The sequence below is a fragment of the Rosa chinensis genome, chromosome 7 (genome assembly GCF_002994745.2).
Source record: "Rosa chinensis cultivar Old Blush chromosome 7, RchiOBHm-V2, whole genome shotgun sequence".
In the NCBI taxonomy this organism is placed as follows: domain Eukaryota; kingdom Viridiplantae; phylum Streptophyta; class Magnoliopsida; order Rosales; family Rosaceae; genus Rosa; species Rosa chinensis.
This window is the reverse complement of record NC_037094.1, coordinates 58,706,819-58,732,927: the sequence shown is the minus strand read 5'-3', so window position 1 is coordinate 58,732,927 and position 26,109 is coordinate 58,706,819. Positions and strand designations below refer to the sequence as shown.

At 42.4% G+C, this 26,109-nt stretch overlaps 1 protein-coding gene, 1 long non-coding RNA gene and 3 pseudogenes across 2 annotated transcripts; 1 reads left to right on the top strand and 4 right to left on the bottom strand.

The window, feature by feature from the left end:
* Nucleotides 1-316: 316 nt before the first annotated feature.
* Nucleotides 317-9,217, bottom strand: LOC112178270 (annotated as a pseudogene).
* On the bottom strand, nt 2,879-3,887 carry LOC121050737. Its single transcript, XR_005803723.1, has 4 exons — nt 3,587-3,887; nt 3,439-3,445; nt 3,215-3,302; nt 2,879-2,948 (listed from the first exon to the last, which is right to left on the bottom strand). It is a non-coding gene; the product is annotated as an uncharacterized LOC121050737 (long non-coding RNA).
* Nucleotides 9,218-11,625: 2,408 nt separating the features above from the next.
* Nucleotides 11,626-12,282, bottom strand: LOC112178269. The gene has a single exon (XM_024316436.1). It carries the CDS (start codon nt 12,280-12,282, stop codon nt 11,626-11,628), a length of 657 nt encoding a protein of 218 aa, XP_024172204.1.
* Nucleotides 12,283-19,393: 7,111 nt separating this feature from the next.
* Nucleotides 19,394-22,345, bottom strand: LOC112180499 (annotated as a pseudogene).
* Nucleotides 22,346-23,045: 700 nt separating this feature from the next.
* LOC112178268 lies at nt 23,046-24,446 on the top strand (annotated as a pseudogene).
* The last annotated feature ends 1,663 nt before the right edge of the window (nt 24,447-26,109 follow it).

The window sequence follows — 26,109 nt, the reverse complement described above, 5'->3', positions numbered from 1 at the left end:
CTTAAAAATTCAGTGTATGTGTCTTTCACACGACGTATATAACTCTAACCGTTGTATTGTGACATCTAAGACAATGGTTTTTGCTAATACTTGTTGTCTTTGTGTGCATCCAACAATGATATCAATAAGAACCGTCATGTGAATTGTAGAAATTTTGTTTGATTCCACCCTATTATCCTCATCAGACGACATATTTTTCCATATATTGTTGTTGTAACGGCAAGATTTAGATTCTGGAATGAAAAATGACCAAAAGAACAATAAATTAATCATAATAGATAGTTGTTATAATCCTATAGCAATCTAAATGGGTCTGATAATGCTAATTGTATCTACAAAATAGGAAAAAAAAAAATCCAAGTCAAGTTCTAATTCACTGATCTCCTGCTCTTCTTAGCTTTTGTCTTCAAAATTAGGCTTCACTTCATAACATTGGCACTCTCCATGGCCTAAAGAACAATAATGGGGCTTCCTCATTGAAAGAGTCTAGGATGTTGCAGTGCTTCAAATACAGGAAGTTGTTGTGTTAATTATGCAGCAGCCAAATATTCTCATTTGGTGCTCCAAGTACTTACATTTACGGCAGCTACATCATTCTCAGAATCCACCACTGCCTCACTGCTGCTAACCAAACAAGAAACTTATTACATATCATGATAAGTTGGTGGTAATTGTCAATCAGCAAAAAACATCCCAAGTGCTCAGATGACAGATTATACAATGAAGGTTTTCAAGTTTTACCCGTTAGAAGAAAGTAGGATACCCTGAAGAACAGATTTAAATGCCCTTGCAGCAGTTGCACTAATGCACATAACAAATCCAAAGAAGTGAAAACTCGACTCACCCTGCCATGAACAAAGAAATTCCTGTAATTCCACTGAAATTGAAAAAGATAAACACATTCTATTTGCAAATGCCAAAGAATAAAGTTTTAGTCTGTATATATGCACGTTTTGTATACAATTATCAAAACTATTTGCTTTACCAACATTTTTCAGTGATCGATGACTTACAAAAGCAACCCTCCTTCACAATACCCTATCACAAAGCACGACTAAAATTGATATATTTAAGCCCATTACACCAATTCTCGGCAACTAATTCCAAACAGATATCACTAGAATAGAAGTAAAGACCATTTTACTCTAATTCTTCATTCAAACACTGCAAACAAAAAAAGTACTAGCAACAGAGTACAACACTTGATTTGTTCAAATAGCCAAAACTCCCGAAGTGTGAAACCAAAGGCAGTTTGAAAAAACAAAAATATAAGTTATAATGCCTTGATTAAAGAAGCTATGAAATCACACACATACACACACAACCATCTATGTTAATTGTAGTGAGGAGGGAGCAGAGTTGACCAAAGAAAGAAAAGGAAAAAAAAGAAAAAAGAAAAAAAGGAGCAGAACACTCTCCTTTTCAGCATGACTAGCTTGCTCTTCCTCCTCCGGGTCGCCATAGAGACATCAAGAACAACAAAAGTGAGTCATGTTCAAATTAACCAGAAAAGAAAAGGATAATCAATTGATATGGATTCAAGGGTAACAAATAACGCAATAGAAGACAATCGATAGAGCTAACAAGTAACTGTTGAAGCTTGGAGACGCCGCACCTCCAACTTCATAGTTCGTATTAGGACTTCACTGGTGAGTTGAATTTCCTTGAAGGAGACCATCTCTTATCTGTGAAGCAATGTCTTTCACAGCACCAGGTCCGTGTGGGATGAAAACTGAATTGGACTTTGAAGATGCACCGATCTCTTTCATTGTATCGAAGTACTGGGTCACCAGAACCATATCCATGATGTCCCAGGTACATTCTCAGAGAAAGCCAGCACACTGTCTCTCAGCCCGTCCACAATAGCCTGGCCCTGCCTTGCTATGCCAAGCCCTGACAGATATTTGGACTCTGCCTTGCTATGCCAAGCCCTGACAGATATTTGTACTGTCTCAAACCCATAATGTGACATGGCCTGCATAAACCACAACAAAAACAGTTACCAAAATAATACATGTTCTGCATTTGAATTCTAATCCAAACAACAGCGTACAGATCCATACCTTTTCAAGTTCTTCTTCCACAGCTTTGGCGATATCATTCTTCTGTTCAAAGGTTGAGTCTAGATCCAACTTTGGAACACTTGCCCTGATAAATGAGTAGAAAAAAAATTTCAATGAATTCTGAAGGTGCATTGTTAAACGATTAATGTCTAAACTCTAAAATACACTCCTCTCCAAGGTGAAAGGTAAGATGACATGTAAGTAAGAATTAGCTAGAGGTTCAGTGCAAACCTCAAGCCTAACAAATATTCTGCACCTAAACTTAAACCATAATAATGAAAATAAAAAATTATTAAATTGCAATCTCCATTTTCAACAATATATTTACTCTCTTTGAAGGTAAAATGGTCCGGTTTATGAATAGTTCCAAATCAGATGTAGAGAAAAGAAAGAGGGAAATGCCAACAGTAAACTTATAACAATTTTCACAAGCTGCGCTAGCTATCTTTGTGATAAGTGATCATTCAAAACACAACTGAACTAGCTACAATGAATACCTGAATTCTTACACATGCATAAAATAAAAAAACAAACAACTTACAATCTTATGTCATTAATAGATTGGTACCATTAAAGACATAAGACTGGATCTGTCCCCTGGTATTGCTGAGCTTGTAGAAGGCATCTGAAGCTTTGTCAGCTAAAGCACGGTATTGAATAGAAGCAACCACAGTACCAAAAACGTTATCCTGAAAAGATTTGTGAATTGATCATTACAAATGTTCTCTATTTTTACCATATAAGCATTCAAGCACACACAAATTTGAAACAACCTGATCGGTTTCTTCCCATTAAACACAACATCAGGTCACAAAAAAGAGGTTTTTCCCATTTGGTAGTTTCCATGATGTAATGCAACCACTGAATAGATACACATCTCCCTCACTGCAACCCAACAAATTCAATTACCATCAGCATAAAAATATCAACTTTTCATTCCCATATGCAAATTCAGCTACACATTCAATAACCTATTAGTACAAAAATCTCAACTTTTCAATTGCATATGCAAATTTAGCTACAAATTCAATGACCCATTAGAATAAAAAAGTCAAAATTTCATCAGCCTTTTCTAAATTCATCTAAAACGTAAGAACCCACAAATCATTAGAATGTACCAGCCATTTGAACCTGTCAGAACTCAGAACAACCTTGGGTAAGTTTATGTCTTCTTCTGTAAACTACACTCTAGAAGTAGTAATCTTCTTGTGTGAACTCGCCATAGCAATAACTGGAGACCTTTGAAAACAATACTTGATTAAGTTCAAAGGAACAATCGCAATGGGGGACAAGGAGGCTTACTATTTGATGTCAGTAAGCACTTCTGCAATCAAGCCCAAAAGCCAAAATTGCACAAAGTCTGCTGAACTCTTACCCAATTCCTGCATACCAAAAAATGTTAATCATAATATCATATACCCAAAATCATTGACAACCCGAAACCCAGCTCAAAACCCCCAAATTTTTACCCAAAATCAAATGCCCAAACTTTGACACGAAATCAAACACCCAATTGAAGTTACCAGATTCGAGAGGACGAGAATTTATCATATTCGAAGACAAATCATGGATTGGTACCAAAGAGGTTTCGGAGGCGGTGGAGTCATGGTCAAGGGCTTCAGGGATTGGTACCAGAGAGATCTCAGAGGTGGTGGAGTCGTGGTCAAGGGGCTCGGAGTTGGGGATTGGTACCTGAGAGATCTAGGAGGCAGTGGATTCGTGGCCAATGGCTTTGGAGTCGGGGATTGGGAAAGGGAGTGTCGGAGTAGCAGTGGAATTCTGGAAAGAGAGTTAATGCTACCACGAGAGTTGGGGATTGGTACCAGAGAGTCAAGGATTGGTACCAGCGAGTTGGGATTGAGGGATTCGGAGGCGGTGGATTTAGGGTTAACGGCTTTGGTGTCGGAGAGAGTCGGGCTCGATGGAGTTTTGGAAAGATACTGCTGTGCTACCGGAGGCTCTGGGGAAGTCGAAATTAGAGCACTCATCTTGGGGTGGTGAAGATTTGGAGTGAATGCCGCCGTGTGCCTGTATCTAGGGCTGGTAGTCTTATTGGGGGCTTTTTTTTTAATTTTTTTTCCTCTAACTTGGTCTAAACCTACACGACACATGGCTAGATAAGTCATTAGTTAATGCATGCATGTACAAGGCATCAGACCATGGTTTTTCACATACACGTTGTCTGAATGCCATTTTTTAAATTTTCAATTTGCCTCCTCTTGTTGCGCATGGGAGGGAAATGGGAGAATGGAGGGAAATGTTAGGAGGAATGTTGGTAGACACGTTCTTTCTTCTAAAACTATGGATTCATACCACAGTTTTAAACTAACTGTCGTATCACCGCTATATTTAAGTGCTGCCAAATTGTGGGAAACTTGCCATATAAGACATCAGACCACGGTTTTTCACATATATGTTGTCTGAATGCCACTTCAAAATTTTCAATTTTGCCTCTCATATTGCCTGCTGAGAGGGAAATAAATTTGGGGGGAAGACAATGGACGGAAATGTGAGAGGGAATGCCAGTGAACATGTTTTGGCTTGCAAATCTATCAATTCACACCACACTTTTAAAGTAACCGTCGTATCAACACTACATGCTGAGGAAATTTAACTGGTGCCAATTGGTGCGAAACTTGCCGCCTCTATGACAATTTAACCTCACACCACGCTTCCATTTATAAACGTCTTCTGAACCAATGCATAATTTCAGCATGAAAAACACCCGTTGGTTGAATTCATATTAGAAGACGGAAATTTTACAACCGTCGTCTCAATAATGAGAAATGATTCACACCACGGAAAACAGTATGGCGTCGTCTGAGAGGTGTCGTGTGATTCATTTTCTGTAGTAGTGAGTGCAGTAGCAGGATTAGGTGATGACGAGTGCAGTAGCAGAAAATGAGTAGCAGAACTGGACGAGTATGAGTGCAGTAGAAGGATTAGATGATGAGATGAGAGTAGCATGAGAGTGAGGTTTTGTGAAAATAACATAAAGGGATTATTCTCAAGGGAAAAAAAAGGGAAAATGCTCATTTACCCAATTTTAGCTTAAAATTTGCTCACTTGCTGCACTAACTGTTTTTTAACCCCGTTTACCCAAAACACTCTAAGGGATTATTTCCCTTTTACCCAATTAATTCTTTTTTTCTTCTTTTTATTTATTTTTGGGACTTTTTTGCTCTCTCCCCCCTCACCGATTTCTCTCTCTCTCTCTCTCTCTCTCTCTCTCTCTCTCTCTCTCTCTCTCTCTCTCTCTCTCTCTCTCTCTCTCTCTCTCTCTCCAGACGACGTCGGATTTCTCTCTCCCTCCCTCCATCCCTCCAACAGGTCGCCCACAACGCCTGCTCTCGCCATCGCCGCCAGGCTCGACTCCAAGCCAACGGTCCTCGTCGCTTAGAAGCTCGGCGAGGCCGGGGTTGACATTCTGAAGGAATCGACGACGGACTGAAAACTGCTATCTGCTATTGTGCAGTCATAACCATAAAAGTTGTTACATTAGTGCCCCCCAGTAGACTTTGTATTGGGGGCCAATGATGACTGCTTTATTTATTGACGGACTGAAAACTGTTATTCCAAAGTAAATGTAGTGTTAAATTGCAGTAGTTGATAAATGAAAAAAATTGTGTGGTTTGTGTCAATCTAGTGGGGGGCAGTAGACAGAATATTGACCCTCAAAATGTGGGTTTTTAGACATTTTCTATTGTTTTGAGTGTGAATAACTTCTATAATCTGTGAAACATAGGAAGCGGTGTAATGTTTGATGGTCTATTGGGGGGCAGTAGACACATTAGTGCCGCCCAATAATGTCTTTCTTAGGAGACATTAATCATCTCTTGTTGATTTGTTTGTGATAAAGTGCAATACACTGAGAATCCTTGAAACTGGTGCAAGTTTTAATGGTTTAGTGGGGGCAGTAGACACATTACTGCCCCCAAATAATGTCTTCATACGAAGTCAGAACCCTTCACTTAACTAGTGCAAGTTTTAATGGTTTAGTGGGGGGCAGTAGACACATTACTGCCCCCAAATAATGTCTTCGTTTTAAGTTAGAACTCTTCACTTAATTATCATTGACAGATTATTGTACTTTAATAAACTCAAAACAACATAAGACTTATCAAAACTCTAATTTCAGTGATTAATTAACCACAGTTAAGAAATTAGTGGGGGGCAATAATCTGTCTATTACCCCCTAATAGACCACAGTTTTGACGTCGTCCAAGACCTGCAAGGGAAGCCCAGACCCGATTCCGGCGTAGAGCTTCGGAGCTTCCCGAACATCTGACGAACAAAACCGGCGAAGCCCAGACCAGATTCCGGCGTGGAGAGCTTCCCGGACATCTGACGAACAAAACCGGCGAAGCCCAGAGGGGTTGGGATCGTGGAGTTAGATGGCGTCATCCTCTGGTGGTCCGACGGTGGGACGGAGCGGCGACAGTGGAGGCCGACATGAACGGTGGAGTGGTGGGCATGGTGGCTCAGAGAGAGAGACAGAAAGAGAGCCTGAGACGAGGTTAGAGAAAGAGAGAGAAAGAGAGAGAGAGAGAGAGAGAAATCGATGAGGGGGAGGAGAGAGAGATATGAGTTTAATTTGTTAATTAAAATGAGGGCAATACTGTCAAACACTGTTAGATTGGGTAAATGGGGTTGAAAAACTCTTGGTGGAGTAAGTGGGCAATTTTTAGTCAAAAATTGGGTAAGTGGTCACAGCCCAAAAAAAAAAAGTAACAGAAACGGATTATTCTAAAAAAAAAAATAACATAAAAGGATTATTCTAAAAAAAAAAAGTAACATAAAGAATTATTCTCAGAAGTCAAAAGAAGTAGTTAAGGGTAAAAAAGTAAATTAACTCATGACATGTGGCAAGTGGAGAGCAGATTGTCCTTATTTGTAAGATTTGATCCTTATAAAGGGATTAGAAGTCAAAATAAGTAGTTAAGGGTAAAAAAGTAAATTAACTCATGACATGTGGCAAGTGAAGAGCACATTGTCCTTATTTGTAAGATTTAGTCATTATATGTTTAATTCAATATTTAGAGGATGTATTTGTTAATTCATCTTTTCTCAATAACTTATATGTAATTTGTTATTAATCTTACCAGACCAAGTTTGCCACTTTTCTAAGAATGAGATCAAAATAATTAATTAACTTCTGCCCAACTATGATATTTTCTTCTTTTATTTATGAAGTCTGCTCAATTCTAAAGAACAGTAACAACATCTAGTGGTAGGTTACAAAAGGAACTTGAAACTCATTGGAATTTAGTGCATAGAAACAAAGTTTCCTACACTTACACTTCTATCTGAACAAAATGCCCAAAAGGAATGAATTTCTAGCTATCTCAAATTGCAGGAAAAAAATTTATGCACAGATTGTTTATCTTGAAATTTCCACATGATAGAGAAGTAAAACCAATGCGTAACTAGCCATTTCAATCACATGAAGACTCAATGGTGAGAAACACAGCATCATAACAATTCATTATCAGACATGCTAATTTTTCTAGTCTTCCAAAGCCTCCAAGCTAGGACATGGGCCTTTTAGTTGGGGAGGATGTGAATTTCATCAAAATGAGGCTCGGTTAATACAAGAGCATGTACCAATCAGCTAAGCATCTTGTATTCTGTACCTTAAGGAAGAACCCTAGACAACTAACACCAACAACTGCAAAGATTGGGACATTTGACTTTGGGTTTTCCTTGTGAGCTTGAGCGTCTCCTGAGCTAGTGTATTTGCAGACTCATGGGCTGTTTCTTCAGCATCACAAACCTCAACCTTTCTGAAGGTCGATCCTCATCAGATAAGTCATGATCAAATGAGAGACAGGACCAATTGATGACTGACATTCAAATGGGATAGGCTCACACTATCTCATTTTCATTGATAAGTTTGGGATCTCATACTAGACCCACCCCTGTGTTCTTCATAGTGAATATTACAACTTCAACCTCAATAAAGTCACCACCTTCCAAATTGAACTCATTGTTTGACAACTTTACCTACCATAGATGGGTCGTTGCTCCTGCATCGCAAACCTCAATCTTTCTGAAGATCGGTCCTCATCAGATGAGTCATCATCAAATAAGTCATTATCGAATGAGGAGGCAGGACCAAGTGATGACTCGCACTCTATTTTATTTTCGTCGATAAGTTTGGGATCCCATACTAGACTGACCCCTGTACACTTCAAAGTGAAACTGGAAGCAATTATAACTTCAACGTCAACAAAGTCACCACCTGTTTGGCTCCAAAACCAGTATGGTTGCAAACAGTCTCTTTTCAATGCGCAGGCATGCCAGCACCGTGGGGTGCAGTTGTCAGGGCGTCCCTTGACTTGACTTCTTGATCAAAGGCTGTGGATGAGGAGAGCACCAACCTCGTCACCAGGTTCTTTTCTCTGCCTTTCGGAAAATGACTTCTTGCCTTGAGGATAAGCGTTTGTGGTGTGATCTCTTGCGTCACCGAGTCGATACTTAGTATTGTAGACTAAGCAGAGAAATCACCGCGAAGTAGGAGAAAGCACAGGTTTGCTAAAGCATGACTTTAGCTTCGCTGGGTTGTAAGGGCATTACCCTTGCTTCGCTGGTTTTCAACTAGGTTGAAGGTAGGTTTGCTCTGGAGAGACTTTGATAATCGTTGAGATTGATTGGAGAGTTGTTCCCTTGTTTTGTCCTTGAAACCTGGTATTTATACCTTAGGGTTTCGACTGTTCCTTGCCATAGAAGGATTATTGATTGAAGTTTCCTATTCAATCTCCGCTACTTGATTCGAATAAGGACTCGTTTTCCTTATGGATCTCGGAATGGGCGAAGCTATAACCCAAACCTAAGTAGACTTATTTTCGGGCCACAGGTAGCAGCCTGCTACGCCAAATCCCTTAAAGGGATCTTGCCAAAAATAATTTTGGGCTCAAACATTGCCCCCAGGCCTCGAGATCAGGCCCTCGAACTTGTAACTAATCGAAGAGGACTTAAGCGACACACCTGATGATAGAAACGAGGCCATAAATGAAGGCTTGCGTCTGTTCGATTGTTAAACGTCTTTTCGTTGCATCGTTTCCCTCACAAAATCTCTTATTTAAATCTTGTCGCCAACTCAGACCTGTCACATCAGAAACTCCTCTAGTCTCTTTAAACCCAGAAAAACCCATCTCATTCCACACTATCTTCCCCAGAGAAACCCAGAAATGGCTCCACCCAAGAAAATCGCCATCGATCAAGAGGAAGAAATCAACGAGGAGGCTGCCCACGCCTGGGGAACCGGCATCGGTGCCCGCTGTTTCACTCACACCACCATCCAGAGTCCTCTGCTACTCAGTCTCCCCAACTCTCAGGCCGGACTAGGTCTTACCGCGTAAGATTCTGTTCCAGAAGACACCCTCGCCCTTTACTGTCTACCCATTCGCCGACCCATTCCAGTCCTCCAAAGGACCCCTAGAGATTTCAGCATTTGGGGTGCGCATCATTACAAAGCCAAGATAGGGTTTTGGCCTACGTTCAACGCGGCGGAACTCGCCTGGTATCACGAAGTTTTAGCAAGGGATCTGGTTTGTTGGGACGCTATGGGTATTACCCATACCATCGATCTATATTTCCATCTTCCGCGCGGTGGCAATAGTTCGCTACTGGCCTCCATTCTTTGCTTCTAGAACACCGCCAGCAACACCTTCGATTTTTGGTTCGCCCAGATGAGCATAACATTGCTGGATATCCTCGCCATCACCGGCCTACCTATTGACGACGATCCCTACATGCATGGCCAATTCGACGCAGTCGAATTCTCTTCGCAGATGGTTCAAACTGGTCGTGGCCGCCACAGCTGTTCTTATCCTTTATGGCTGACCCATTATCCCAAGGAGCACAATGCAACCGGCGGTATTGCCTTTTTGGAGTACTAGCTCTGCAAATTCATTTTTTGCACCTCTTCTAACAAGCCCACTGGTCCCTGGACTTCCCTAGCCACGGCCCTCTACAACGGCCACCGCGTAAGCCTCGGACAACCTGTATTAGGTGCGCTATATCGCACTCTTTATCAAGCCACGATGCATCCCTTTGAGATTAGCATTTCAGGCCCCTTCTGGATCATAGACTTCTGGATACAAGCCTACTTCCCCCACTTCCGCCGGCAAGACATCCAACAGCTTCCAACGGCTGATGAACTTCTGGGTCAATGGTTCTGCCGCGAGGCAAGGTACACTTCCCCAGCTTATTCTGAATGCTTTTCATACTTGTACCTCCTGAACGAGATGCCATATTCAGACTTGGTACTAAGTAGAAGATTCCCGTCCCCACTTGAACATGGGTTCTTTCCTGGGGATCCTAAATATAGCAATCGCGCGCGCTTGGCCTTTCACAGCACAATCTCCTGTTCAGACATCAGGCTCGCTGTTGATGACATCTGTTACGAGCTTTATGCTCCTAATCACTTCGCTCGCCAATCGGGCTGGCCTAACTAGTGTCATTCCCTCTTTATGATGCTTGGAATTACAACACTTCCTGGTGTAGAATTATCCCCGCAACCGGACCTCCACCGGCCTAAAGCATGCTTTCTCTGGTCAATCTCCCCAACTGGGCCGACGAAATTGGCCCCGTTGATGGAACCGCTGAGGACTACCACCACTGGTGGTCCCAAGTCTCTGTTAACTGCTGGAAACAAAGGGATGACAAGCTCTTCCCGACACTCTTCCAAGACCCAAGGTACCTTTATGAGACTGACTCTGACTTGCTCGCGCGCTTCCCTGAAGACAGGACACAATCCCCTCGACCTGTTTAGGCTCCGTGACCCACGCGAGCCCCTCGTCCTGCTCAAGCCGGAATCATAATCTGCGAGTCAGCATAAGAGGTAATTTTCTTCACGTGTCCTCCATTTTTCCTCTTTTACTTTCACTTCCCTAACTAATATCTCATTTCAGAGGAGAAGTCTGCCGCTTCCCAGCAATCAAATGGTTAATCCTTCTCCGGCCACTAGTCAGGCCATGAAGCAAAAGGCTATAGCGATAGAACCTAAAGTCCCGGACTCCTCTGATGATGAAGACCTACAGGAGGTAAGAAGCTTTTATAGACCTTATTTTTGATGCTTTTCTTTAGCAGTTCAATCTAATCCCCTTCGCGAACTGGTCTGGTTTGGAATGTGCTGGACTGGACCGTGTGCCTAGAAATCTTGGCAACCCTTCTCGAACGCGATGCAATCTTTGAGTATACTGGGCCAATAAAAACCATGTCTCTGGATCAGTCAACTTATCTTTGGGCCCTCTTGATGAGCCCCACATACTCCTGCATGGGCTTCGCACATCAGGCGTTTAGCTTCGCGACCATAAACACACCTGAAGTCTATGCCATCCTCTCCGCGTTGCCGCAGCTCATTGTTCCTGAGAAAATAATTGAGTACGAGAAAACGGGTCTTCTTGTCAGCTGAGAAATCTGCCTGCTTGAGGTAAGCGATCAAAGGGATACGCCAATCCACGTCAATAGTGTCCAAAGTGGCCAATGTTGGTTCTTTTGATGGGTCAAGCCGCGCGAGCCACGAAGGAAGTGTGCGGCGCTCCACTTGTAAAATCTGTTAGCGAACTCCATATTTCAAAGTGATACCTGTGGCCAGTTGAGCGAGTTCATTGGCAGTAAAGTTGAGCTCGCGAGGAATATGTTGTAAGTCCACGTCATCAAATTGGACCAGGAGCTCAAGTGCATGATCTAAGTATGGGGCAAGCAAATAGCTCTTGCATCTGAACTTCTCGCGAAGCTGATTAATAACGAGTAAAGAGTCTCCACGGAATTGGATGTCTTTGACTCCTAGCTCTAGCAACACCTCTAGGCCTATAATGAGGGCCTCATACTCAGCTTGGTTATTAGTGCACTGGAACTCTAACTGGAAAGAATAGGAGAAACGATCACCGGCTAGATTCTCCAAAATGACCCCAGCCCCTGCCAATGTGTCGGTTCTCGAACCGTCAAAATATAGCACCCAGGGTTGGAGTGAGATTGTAGCTTGATATAATGCGGCGTACTCCGGCAAGCACGCCAAGTCTGGTCGGTCTATTGTTTTAGCAACAACCTCCAAATCTCGCACCTCTGGTACGTCCAACATAGGATGATGGGCCAAAAAATCAGCGATGGCTTGCCCCTTAACCGCCTTCTGTGGAACATACTGTAGGGAAAATTCTGACAAGGCAAGTACCCACTTGCCAATGCGGCCTCTCAGAATAGGCCGCGAAAGCATATATTTGACTAGATCAGTCTAAGCGATGATGCAAGTAGTACAAGATAACATGTAATGCCGCAGTTTGCATGCTGAGAAGTATAGTGTGAGACATAGCTTTTCCATTGGAGTGTACCTCATTTCGCAATCTGTGAGTGTCCTGCTGAGGTAAAATATAGCATGTTCGACGCCATCCTCATCGTCCTAAGAGAGTAGGCTGCTAAAATGTACAACTTTAGTGGGAATCCAGGCCTGGGAGGAACAAGTATTGGCGGGCTTGCTAAATAGGCCTTGATTTTGTCAAAGGCCTCTTGATGTTTAGGCTCCCAGACTAATTCGTTTTGGCCTTGCAGCTTCAGTAGCGGGGAAAAAGGCTGGATTTTGCCAGCGGAGTTAGAGAGCACCGCAGGAAATTGATCTTGCCCAGCAGCCGCTGCAGCTCTTTTTTCGTTTGCGGGGGAGACGCAATGATGACTACGTTCACCTTATCTTCAGGGACCTCAATGCCTCTTTAGTGAACAATGAAACCCAAAAAGTCACCTGCTTGAACTCCAAAAACACACTTGGTCAGATTCATCTTGAGTTTGTGTAGCCGCATGTGCTTGAAAACCTTTTTAAGGTCCACAATGTGGTCCCCGCGCTTCTTGGACTTCACGACCACGTCATCTATGTAAACCTCTAAGATCTTTCCAAGTATGTCGTGGAAGATCAGGTTCATAGCTCTCTGATTGGTGGCCCTGACATTCTTCAAACCAAAGGGCATGACCACATATTCGAAAACTCTAGCAAAACCTGGGCAGCGGAATGTGCCTGTCCTCCTCCGCGACCGGAATTTGGTGATACCCTGCGGTTCCGTCCATGAAAGACAACAGTTCATGCTCTGCTACTGCATCTACCAGCATATTCGCAACCGGCATGGGATAGACGTCTTTGGGGGTAGCCATATTAAGGTCTCTATAATCCACACAGACCCTCATTTTATCGTTTTTCTTGCGAGCAGGCACTATATTAGATAGCCACTGATTGTACTTGGCCACCCTGATGATGCCTGACTTATGCATCTTTTCTACCTCCTCTTTGACCAGAACTTAGGAATCTGAGTTCATCCTTCGCGGCTCTTGCTTTACAGGCCTCTTATCAGGCAGCGTTGGCAGTTGGTGGCAAACCAAGTCTGGTGATAGGCCTGGCATGTCTTCGTATTTCTCCACAAAAAAAATCCTTGTATTCCAACAACAAGTCAACAAGCCTCTGCTTCTCGCTAGGCTCTAAGTAAGTGCTGATAGCCACTTCCATGGGCTCCTCAGTCATTTTGAGGTTGACCTTCTCAGTAGGGTCCCTAACCTTAGGAGGTGTATCATCTAATGCCGCCGAGGCAAGCTGAATTTCATCTTCCTCCTCATAGTCAGAGAATTCTTCGTTCACCTATTCCAGTGTCGCAACCTGTTTGTAGGCCTCATTCTCCACCAAGTACGACGACAGCCTGTTGTACAAAGAGTGGAGGGCCTCTACCCCTTCCTCTAGAAGGGCGTAATCCATTAAATAATCTGTGAGTGGGGCACAACATGGCCAGGCCTGTCCAATTCTTCTTTCTTGAGCTAGCGTAAGCCCCTACTGTGCCAATTCAGAGGCCTTCACCCCTGTGGGGCGGCCTTTGTTGTCAATGCCACTGACCTGCAATGGAGTAATGGGCTCCAAATAGGACCTGACATCTACATAGTTTCCAGAAACAGGGAAAGGTGAGGATCAGCTTTAATCACCTCAGTCTTGTCGGTTGCCTTGTTCCACATAATCAGTTTCTGGTGGAAAGTAGAAGGAACACAATAGCTCAGGTGAATCCAGTCCCAACCTAAAATGGCGTTGTAGGCTGCGTAACAGTCTGTTACAAAGATAGCATAAACGCCCTCAGCGGGCCCAACTTTAATGAGTAAGAACAGCAACCCCAAAGTCTTCGTCACGGTCCCCACGAAGTTTTTGAGCATGAGGGAGGTGGACTGGATCTTCTCTTTCTTGATCCCTAACAGCTGCATGGTCCTTGTAGTAATGACATTGACAGCCGCCCCGGTATCAACCACGATTTTGCTAAGCTTGGTGCCATCAATCTCTGCCGTGATATACAAAGGCCTCATGGGTTGTACCATAGCAGGAGTTGGTCTTGTAAAGCTCATGAAGAAACCCTTGCTATTAGCATCTTCAGTCTCAAGGAACACTGCCTCTTCCACAGGTGTTGTTGCCGCTGAAGTGATCTGCCGAGGCTGCTCGCTGCTTTCATCAGCTTCTGCACACTCCTGAGGGACGACTAGTAGGGCGTACTTGGCGGGCAGCACATAGACCATGTTGCAGGTGATGTCAACTACTTATGTCTCATCCATGTCTTCGTCAAGGTTGAGCTTGGGTTCATCAACTAGGATTTCGGTGTTGAACTGCTTAGCCACCAAAGCAACCAATGACTCTTCCGCGGGGATCAGCTTCTCATCCTGTATCACTGTGACTTGCCTTGGCTGGTCCGGCTTCTGTTCCGCTGCTGGGACCTCTTTTGGGGCCGCTACCACTATGCTTTGAACCTTCTTAGGTCTCCACTGCAAGGTCTCTGAAGTATTGTCCTTGCCCCCCAGTCTCTCAAAAACTGAAGTCTTGGCTTCAGGCTCGTCGCGAAACAGCCTGTGCCGGACACTTGGTCGCCCGGTTGGCGATCTTTCCTTCCTAGCCAGCGGTGGTGTCCTTTCTTTGGTGATCCTGCAGAAAACATTGGGCTTGGACGTCCCTGACGCCGACCTTGCTTGTTTCAAGCTACGGGGAGCCACTAATGGCTTAGCGGCTAGCGCCTCTATCTCTTTCTGATATTGTTCAGGAGATTTGACCAATTGCGAAGGCTTGATCAGATCCTGATCCAGAGCCTCTAGAGTTCGCTTGGCTTCTCCAAACCTGCGCTGCAATTTCCTTTTCTTAGAAGGGTTGATTTCTACCGCTTTCCCTTTTTCCCTAGTGTACCATTTGCCTTCCTGATAGAGGATGTTGAAGAAGGCGGTATATATGGTTTAGTAAGAATATGTTTGTGCTTGCCCTGTCTCTTTTCACCTTGTTTCTTTTCGTCCGCGGTAGCCCTCAATTTCCTGAACAAGTTAGAATACCTTGGAGATGGAGGTGAGTCAGTATTGTCCTTCGCTCTGGGGCTGGAAGGCTGAAAATTTCGCTAGGGCGAAGCCTATTTGATTGGCGGGAACGAGCCAAAACGAAACGTCTGTTCGACCTCTTCATGTGACACTTGGATGCCACACTCCTCTTTGCATCGCGAGCATAGGACCACTGGTGAGGCCTCGCTGACAGGTCTGGCCTTCTTTGCTGGGGCCTTTTCCTCCTCATTCTTCCCTTCCTGACCCCTAGTAGTCAAATCTAGGGTTGGTTTCCTCTAGCTTTTTCTGGTCCAAGTCACGTCAACCATATTGACCCTGGTGTCGGGAAAAGGGTTCAGATCCACCAGTGCTGCTGCAGTTGATGGAGCTTCCACCTGCAAACTACCATTATTGAGCCATACCTAAATCTGATCTTTCAGCTTCACACAGTCAGCGGTATTATGATTCCACAAGTTGTGGAACTTGCAATACTTTTTCCCTTTCAGCTGTTCTAGTCTGGGGAAGGGTCCAAAGTCTGTCTTCACCATCTTCGCGGCTATCATCTCATCTAAAATCTCATGTGCCTTATTGACATCGTATGTATACGTCGCGAACTCAGGTTTGGTGAAGGCTACGGACTTGAACTTGACTGGTTCCTTAGTTAACTTCAGCTACTTCAGGGCCGAGTTCTTTCTTCCGGTTAGCTCAAAAGCGGAGACATCATTCTCCTCATCTTCATCTTTGTCCTAAAAAAACTTCTTCATCTTGATAATAGGGATCATAGGTGGCCGGCTAGTAGTTCAGGGCAGCCAATGTACTGTGTTTTACTGGAATATACGTCCCTTTGGACACATTCTTCCTGGCATCTGTTTCTCTGAGAAGATGCTCAAAGCTACATACTTCAGTAATAAGCTCTCCCATGGACTTGATCATGCTGCCATGCTGTTTCTTTCGTTGGAGCGACTCTAAGCCCTTGATTGCCAACTTGACTAATTCTTTCTCTAGTAGGACCATATTCAGCTTGGCCTTCTGAATCTGGAATCGCTAAACATAAGCAACAACGGACTCAGTGGGTTGCTGGGCCATTTGGGTAAGAGAAGCCAAATCGACCTCAGGCTCTATAGCCCCGAAGGTCTCTCGGAAGAGCTTTTCCATCGCTATCCAATCTGCAACTGACCCTGGTCGAAGCTTGGAAAACCAAGTAAAGGCGGCTCTAGACAGAGAAGTACAAGAGATTTTGCACTTAAGGTTATCAGCATTCTGATATTGGCCGCATTGTACCTTAAACCTGGCCAGATGATTCACCGCGTTCTCAGTATCTTCTCCTGAAAAAGTAGAAAATATGATATTCTTATAGCCTCTAGGAAAAGGCGCGAGCATTATATGTGGGGGGAAAGGCCCCTCATACACCTCATCGAGGTGGGCCCTAGGATTAGCCAACCTGATCATCTCCTCTACCTCATCGCGTCTCACATAATCTGGACCAGGAGGAGGAGGAAGTGCAGCAGTAGTTTGGCTAGCGGTTTGCAAGGTAGGTGCAGCCTGGGTAGTGGTTGCTGATCCTTCCCCTAGGCGAATAGTCCGGGGAAAATTGGGCTGTTGAAGAGTAATCGCTGGTGCGGGCACATCTTTTACAAAAGCCGTTATCTTGATCGGATTGGCCGCCTGATCAATCCCATAGTAATTCCCTGGGAGCTCTTGGTACACATTTTCTGCCCCATCGCTATCGTACTGAGTAAACACGACAGGATCAGCAGGAGTGCCTTCACTGAATTTCAAAGTTTTGCTCTTCTGCGCTACCGGTGGTCTGGACTTTTCTTTGCCGCCAATTACAAGAGCTTTTTCCTTACTTTTAGTTGATGAGGCAGCGGTGGTTACAGAGGGCGTAGCAGTGCTGCTGCTTGCATTTTCCCTAGCATTCGGTGGTACATACTTGCCAGATCCGGAGGGCTGACCAAGAGAACCTAGGATGGCGTTGAGGTCTCCCAATGCTTTATTCAAAACCTCTTTAGCCTGATCTAGTTCAGCTCTCTGTATGGCAACCTGGGTCGCGAGATTAGACCCATCAGTGCGAATAGCCGCGACATCTGTTGCAATGTGTTTGCTCTGAGCAGCCTGGGCATCTATCAGAGTCACGAGCTGCTCTAGATGTTAGATAAACACTATGTGTACTCAATCTAAATCACATAAACTGAAACCTATACTAGATCAAAACATGTATATGAATTACTGCAAATTACCAGAATGTGTAATTGAACTCGGGATTGAAAACAGCCTATCAATCCTGAATCTGCAGAAAACAAGAACATAAGAACATGAACACAGAAACTTACTCGATGCTCTCCCACGGTCTATGATAGCCTTCTCCTGATTTCACCTTTATGTTCTCTTAGTATATGGGACTACAGAAGGGACCAATCTGACATATATGTACAGCAACCTTGCAAAGCAGTTTCATCCATAAAGAAACTGCTGCAATACCTTAACTGCCTATCAGCCTTAACTGCAACCTGATTTTGAATTCAAATAACAAATAAGCTTGTCTTAATGTAATATGTATATCATAAGCTTATACTATAGTCTAAACTTAGATTAATTATATATATATAAATATATATATATATATATAAATATATATATATATATATATATATATATATGCAGAATACAAATTCTAGACAATGTCTTGTTCCATAAACAATGTTAATTTGCTTACACAAGAGTTTTAACTGTTCTCAGTTGATAGAATCTCTTTGGAAGGTCCTTGAGCATAATGCAGTCTCTGAGATTTAGCAATGTAAGTCTCATAAGAAATCCAACAGATCAAGGAATCTCTGACAAACTCCTGCAGTCTTTCAGGATCAAATACTCAAGATTTGGGAGATTTGAAAAGTCTGGTAATTGTGTCAGGTCATGCGAGTGACTGAGATTATCTTTAGTGTCTCAAACACTAACTAGAGGGAATTTTTTTTATTTTGAATAAAGGATTAGGCGATATTAGCTCCTCAGAGGCAAACGATGTAGGGAACAAGTCCCACCCTCTATCCTAAAGGAGAGGGGTTTGACATACTCTGGAAACACTAACCGGGGGAAAATGTTTGAAAGTTTCTTAATATATTAAAAAGACAAGAAACAAAGATGAGAACTTTGCAGCAAAAAGCTTGCTGCTGTATGTTATAATACTCAAAGTACTGATCAGTTTACAAGGTAGTGCTCCAAAAGGATAAGAAAGCTAATAGTAATAGGACAGCAACAAAGAAGAATAAACTAAAGATTACAATCTTCAAAATAAAAGAAAGAAAGATATAAGCAAGATATAATTGACTGAAACATATCCGCCTTCACTTGATGACGAAGTCTTTGAGATGACTTGGGTTTTGCTTCTCTGCTAGGGCTTCTCATGAGCAGGTGTATATGCAGATTCATGGGCTACTCCTGCATCACAAACTTCAATCTTTTCTAAGGTCGTTCCCCATCAGATGGCTCATGGCATGGTCCTGCCTGATTATCAGCATCACTTGGAAAATATTCGTACGGGATGGGCTCACACTCAATCGTATTTGCATTGATAAGTTTGGGATCCCATACAAGACTGACCCCAGTTTTTTTCACTCTGAAACCAGACCCAATTGCAACTTCAACCTCCACAAAGTCATCACCTTCCAAATTGAACTCATCGTTTAATAAATTTACTCGCCAAATAACATCATGAGAAGTTATTTCGGTGAGATGAGTTGGCTCGACAACAAAGCTAATGAGCTTGGTATAATTTGTAATAAAAATGGATATACCACTTGGAGACATGTCCTCGTCAAAACAAGAAGAACAAACTACGCACACAGTGAAAGCTTGTAAGTTAGTTTGAGGCACTTAGAAAAAGACTTGGTCACTTCCTCTGACATATGTGAACTGCTTTGGAAAATCATTTCCCGGCAAACAAATGCCACCATCTCCCGTTGCAGTCAATCCCTATACCATATCAAGCACATATCATATCAATCCGTACACCATGTCTTTCTGTTTGAGAGAGAGAGAGAACCTGTAGGATGCTCTGCCTCGAAGCTTTAGAAGGGTTTGAATTAGGAATTATTGGAAGTGCAGTGCAGTGATCTGATTCCAAGTCCTTCCACTTACTTGGTAAATTTCCACTTGCAGGAAGATTTGTGCAATTATAGAAACATGGACGCTCAAGATGGGAAAGGTCACCGCGTTCTGGAAGGTTATGAACGTTACTGCTTTCCAAATTGCAATACGTCAAAGAGGTATAGTCATGAGGAAAATAAGTTTTTGGCACTTCCGGGAACCTTCGTTTCAGGCGAACCAGGCCTTGTACAGATGAGTAGTTCAGGTTTTATAAACTTCCTATATAGGGTGGTACTCGAATTATGGCTGTGCCACTTACAATAAGAGTTTTCAGTGATGTCATCTCCCCTATGTCCTCGACAAAATTCTCAAATCTTGAACAGCCAGAAAGAACAAGTGTTTAAATACCTCTCAACTTATAGAAATTCTTTGGAAGGTCCTTAAGCCTTTTGCAGTCTTTAAGGTTTACCAAAGCAAGTCTTTTAACATCTCCAATAGACTTGTGCATCTCTGACAAACTCTTACAGGCTTTCATGATCAAATACTCAAGATTTGGGAGTTTTGAAAAGTCTGGTGATTGTTTTAGGTAATGTGAATGACTGAGATTAAGAATCTTCAACTTCTCGAGCACCTGTTAAACAAGACCAATATTAAACGAAAATCAAAATCCAAAAAGATAAGAAAGAAACAGTTCGAAAGTTTTTTTCAGCTCAATCTACCCTGGGATGCTCCCAAACTTGTACGAGATTGCTGTACTGTAGGTCCATAGAAACCAGGTTTCCTTGATTAAGAAAATCATTTCCTATGAACTTTAGAGAGAATCCATGCCAGCAGAGCTATCTCAAATTTTTGGAAAGATGGTCATAGTCTCCAATCAGCTCTACATAGTTGAGTTGGAGCAATTTCAGTTTCTTCATCTTTGTAAATGCTTTTGTTCTGAAACTCTTTTTCTGAGATCTTTGCAGATTCAGAGCAAGCCCTTTAATCTTTTTAGTTCCCTGTTAACAGAAGGCAATAAGTAAGAAAAATTTTGTTTGCATGTGAAGACTGATTTATGCTTATGTCGAAGAGTCATGAATGCCGACTGGATTCTGTACAATAATAATGATATGGAGCACTGAAATGTGGTGGAGCGCTATATGGTTTTGCATAAATGAAATTTGCAACTTATCTATAATTATTAGATACAAGATGCATATGCTTGTCTTGAGTGGGAAGTACTTACAGACTCTTCTGTCAGTATATGTAGTACATCTTCCTGACGCAACAATCTACTACATTTTTCAACGTCTTCGGGGTATTCTTCACGAACAACTTCTCTGCCCATGTCGCGAAGCAAATTGTGCATTGTGACTTTGTTTTTTTCACTAACAACTACAAGGCAACGCTGAATGAGGACACTGATATCTATTGCTGCAGAAAGACCACACCCCTCGAGTATTTTTATGACATGGTTCTTGTCCATTCCAATGAAGAAACAAGATACATAGAGGAATAAGTTCTTCTGGTTCTCGATCATCAATTGCATCAAAGCTTATTCTGAGCTTTTTCTGAATTTTTCCATGAGGAATTTTTTCCAATTTCTTCAATGTGCTTTTCCAATCTCTTATGTCCTTCCTTCCAAAGAGAAAAGACCCTAAAACTTCAAGAGCCAGTGGTAAACCTCCACAGTAGGTAACCACACTTCTTGAGAGCTCCAAAAATTCGGCATCAGGACAATTATTTTGAAATGCATGCCAACTAAAGAGCTCAAGAGCTTCTTCTTTATTCATTTCTCGAGTCAGATGTATTGTCACTTTAAGTTGCTCTAGCAAATGTCGATCTCTTGTAGTTATAATAACTCTACTTCCTGGACCAAACGAATCACGTCTTATGGCTAATGCATTTAATAGCTCCATATCATCTACATCATAAAAAATGACAAGTACCTTTTTCTTTCCGAGTCTTTCTTTTATCACAATGATCCCTCTAGCAGCATCACCTACTTCTATCTTGGTTGGTCTTAAGATATCAGAAAGAAGTCTTCCTTGCAAAGTAATCTTACCATTTGACTGCTTCGCAGTTTCTCCAACATTTGCGAGAAAACATGTACCTTCAAAACTACGATAAAATTTGTTATAGATGGCTTTTGCAACAGTTGTTTTGCCCATTCCACCCATACCCCAAATTCCAACCATGTGAACATCATTATCTACTCCAACACATAATGATCTACTAATCTCTTCGACACGAGACTGTATTCCAACTGGGTAGTTGGCTACATGTAAGTATGTGTCGGTCTGCAGTCTATTAACCTGGTCAACAATGTCATGGATAAACTCTGCCTCACGCCTGTCGATTAAATTCAGAAATAGAACCAAGACTCTAATTGAGTTAATATCTTATTGATAGTGACTACAGATTGCCAGAGGAAATCAGATTTGAATAAACGGTGAAGCTCTACAGAGTACAGATGCTAAACAAGAGGGACCCAAAAAAAAGGCATTAAACTTAACAACTAGCAGTTAAAAAAAAAAGAGAGAGAGAATAGGTAAGTGCGTGGTTACCGATCGATCAGTAGTACTACTAAGATGGAAGCCAGACAAATTTGCAGCTTCATGAAGAGCAGCTCTCCACCTGGGTACATTCTCTGCATATCTATTTGCAGCTTTATGTTTTACAAATGCCTCCGCAAAACTACCCGTCTGATGCCTGACATCTGAAGGCTCGACACGATAGAATATTGGAAAAACAGTCTGCCCCAATGTTTTTCTACACTCCATGATCTTCACCAGCTCATCAAGACACCATTTTGAACTCGCATAATTCGCTGAAAAGACTATGAGAGAGATCCTAGACCCTTCGATTGCCGTAATGAATGACTGTGATATATCTGACCTTAGCAACCCCATCCTACACGAAACAACTTCACGAGCCACCTCTACAGCAAATTAGTTTCATCTAGAATCTTTACCTTCTTCGACGACAACGACCTAAGGAGAGGGGAAGATATATCACATGACAAATGCAACACAAGATGGGGTTGCTAAGGCTAGATTTGTGGCCTCGAGAACATCATATATCAGTACATCTTTTTCCACACATTCAGGCCGCCTTTGTTTGCCTGGATTAATAATTGGACAGGACAAGGGCCATCTTTTTCCACACATTCATAGTGAAAAGCCATTTGTTGGGAGTGAAAAAATGAAAGTTCTACCGACTGTATAGGAATTGGTTAAATTAGATGGTCAAGGGCTCTTGCTACTGACTGTCACTACTACAAAAAGTTAATCACACAACACCAATCACACAACGGAACAGAAATCATCTGTTGTGTGTTTAAGTAAAGTCTATTGTACAACGGTATTAGTGATGTTCTGTTGTGTGAATGTCAACAAAATGATAACTTTTTTTATCATAACTACATTGCACAACGGAATTAAGTATTTTCCGTTGTCTGAGTCTTAGAAAATTTAGCAGCAGATTTCCCTCCACTCTGGAGTCTTGGTTGCCTCTTCAAATCTGAAATTTGGGCTACTAGGCACAATGGTGTTTAAGATTTCCGTTGTGTGATTGAAAACTAGGCTCCAAATTTTGAGGAAGCTTACTTGAATGTCGCAAGCTGTAGAAATTAGACAACAGATTTAAGCTATTCTGTTGTGTGAAGAAGGAACTTAGGCGGTAACATTTTGAGCCAAAATGTTGTAGGCGGCATGTTTCCCTCCATGTTTCCAAATTTTGATTTTATGTAGTGCACTCATACAACGGATGGTGAGCTTTCTGTTGTGGGAGTGACTTTGAGAATTTTTTTATGTTTAATTGTCATGCCACATCGTGTCCAAAAGAAAGAAGAAAACAAAACAAAAGCTCTCAGACCCTCTCGACCCTCTCTCTCGACATACAGACTCTCAACCCTCAGAATATCCTCTCGACCCTCTCTCTCGTCACTGTTCCTCATATTCACCAACTCCACCCCCAATTCTCTTTAGCTCTCCTTCGATCTACTCTTATCCTGCGTCTCTTCCCCCATGGACACCGTCACCGAGTCCCATATGGCGTCTCCATGGCCGCCCTCGGCGGCATCGGCATCCTCCACTCCAACGCCGCCTCCTCCGACCAGGCCGCCATGGTCAGATCCGTCAAGGGCCGCCGCGTCCCCCTCCTTTCTGCCCCCGTCTTCATGTCCCGAGGAGACCACATCCACAACGACGACGTTTTCAACCACGGTGCCAATCCCTACGTCCTCGTCACCGAGTCCGGCGCCCCCAACTCCAAGCTTTTGGGCTACATGGCGAGCCGCGATTGGGTGAAGCTCGCGGTCAAGGAGGTCAAGATTTACGATTACATGGTCAGCTGTAAGGACATGGTTTTGCCTTGGAGCTCCGATTTGGGGAAGATTGAGGAGTTCATGGCGGAGAAAGGCCGTGACGTGGCGGCGATGGTGAGGGACGACGAGGTTGTCGACGTTGTGGGGAAGGAGGACGTGGAGCGGAACAAGGGGTACCCAAAGTTGGGGGTCGGGTCGTGGAAGGTCGGGGCGGCGATAGGGACGAGGGAGTCGGATAAGGAGAGATTGGAGGAGTTGGTGAAGGCTGGGATTGATGTGGTGGTTTTGGATAGCTCACAGGGAACTCCATTTATCAGATTGAGATGATCAAGTACATCAAGAAAATGTACTCAGATTTGGATGTGGTTGGTGGGAATGTGGTGACTGTGAGTCAGGCACAGAATTTGATTCAGGCTGGTGTTGATGGGTTGAGGGTTGGGATGGGGTCTGGCTCCATTTGTACTACTCAAGAGGTTTGTGCTGTCGGCAGGGGACAGGTATAAAGATGCATTCTTTTTGTTCCAGTATTGGTTTTGAGATGTGTAGAGTTTGATTAGACTGTTTAGATTATTAGTGGATGAACATTGGACCGAGGACTTGTCGAATTAATGGCATTTTCGCTCATTGGTGCTTGCTTTACTCTCTTGTTATGATATTTATGCCAGCATAGAACTTAACCAAAGGTTTGAAACCCTGCAGTGTGTAATATTTAGCACTATAATTCCATTCTTAACTTGTGAAGAAGTGTGGATTTTGTGATAGCTCTATGTGTGTGTGTACATACAGATGTATATATACGCATGATTTGAATTGTGTGATGCATATGAGATCAATAGGCTCACTGACGATGATTTGGAAGCGCTGCAAAATCTGGGATTCTGAAATGGTTTTGCTGTTATTGTTTTACTTTTTTAGCTTTTAATTAGAGGTAGAGGTCGGTGGTTTTGATAATATATCTTATAAGAGAGTGTTGTAGAGGTCGGTGGCTATGCCCAAGGAGTTGTTCAGTGGCTTCTTTCTTCAGTACTCGGTCAGTCATTGCTTGAATTTTGGTTATCTACATTTTGTTTAATGCATACATGATCCATTTGTTACTTATAAGTTTGTTTTTCACTCTTGAAAAATTGAAATCTTTGCTAGAACTTGGCAATGTTAACTAGTGGAGTAGAGAATGTCGGTTTTGTTTTCGTCTGTTCGGACCCTTTTTAGTTACCCATTAATTTGGCAATCCATTAATTTTTTTTTTTGTTGACTTCCTGCAGGAACAACAAGTAACATTATCACTTATATTGCATGGTATATATACTCTCTTCTTATTTAGTTATTTGTGTCAAAATGTCTGGTTCTATTTTCTGTTGCTAAAAGTTCCAGTTTTCTGTCAATACTTTCGACACAGTCATTGTCAATTTGTGTCCATCTGATCCCACCTTCCTCAGCTTTGTCTATTCCAAATTGCTTTCTTTCTTGTTTTTCTTACTGTTTTGCTTTGCTGATATGTGTAGTTTCTTTTTGTTTAGGCTCGCTTCTTTTTCCAGCTCCTTGCTTAAAAATATGTGATTTTGGGTACTCAAAGGTATGATTCTCTGTTTTCTATTTGTTACTTATCCTTTTCTTTTGGATAATGTCTTTGTTACTTATCTAATGTATACTTTGTGTCCACACTTTTAATAGAAAGAAAGGGAGCTCAAAGCTAGTCAAGATGAACTTCTAATAGAGCACTTGTTTATATATCAGTTACCTTTATGGATTACCATAGCTAAGCCAATCCCCTGGACTATTGTCTTTCTTGTTAGAAACTTAAGGCCTACCTGATACCTGTCTCATAATTTTTTTTTATAACTCTGTGCACTTTGATGGGATCGATCCTATTAAGCTAATCATTTTTCTTTTCACGAAACATATGGATCGGATCTGCTATAGCACCTGTATAGATGAGCATGATTGATTTAGGCAATTATGTTCATTTGTATGCATTTCTTGGATCATTATCTTTTATGTATCTAATAATTGGTAGCTTTGGGATTAGAGCACTCAGTGGTTTGTTTGCTTTTGTGTGTGTTTTCCAAATGTTCAGAAGTTTTAATTACCAACAGAGTTATACATGTGGTGGAAGAACTCATATAGGCACCTTGGCCTTGGAAAGAGTAAGAATGCTGCTTTGTATTGATTTTATTTCTAAGTTGTCAACTCTGATATTAATTTCCTTATACTTTTGCTCATTTTTCCTACTCTTGTCGGTTTAGTGTGCTTTGAGGTGAGTTCTTTTTGTTATGTCCTTAAACTGTTCTCTGTAAATGAGCAGGTAGGCTGGTGGGTGGACGACTACCTAAAAGATTCAGATGATCCCTT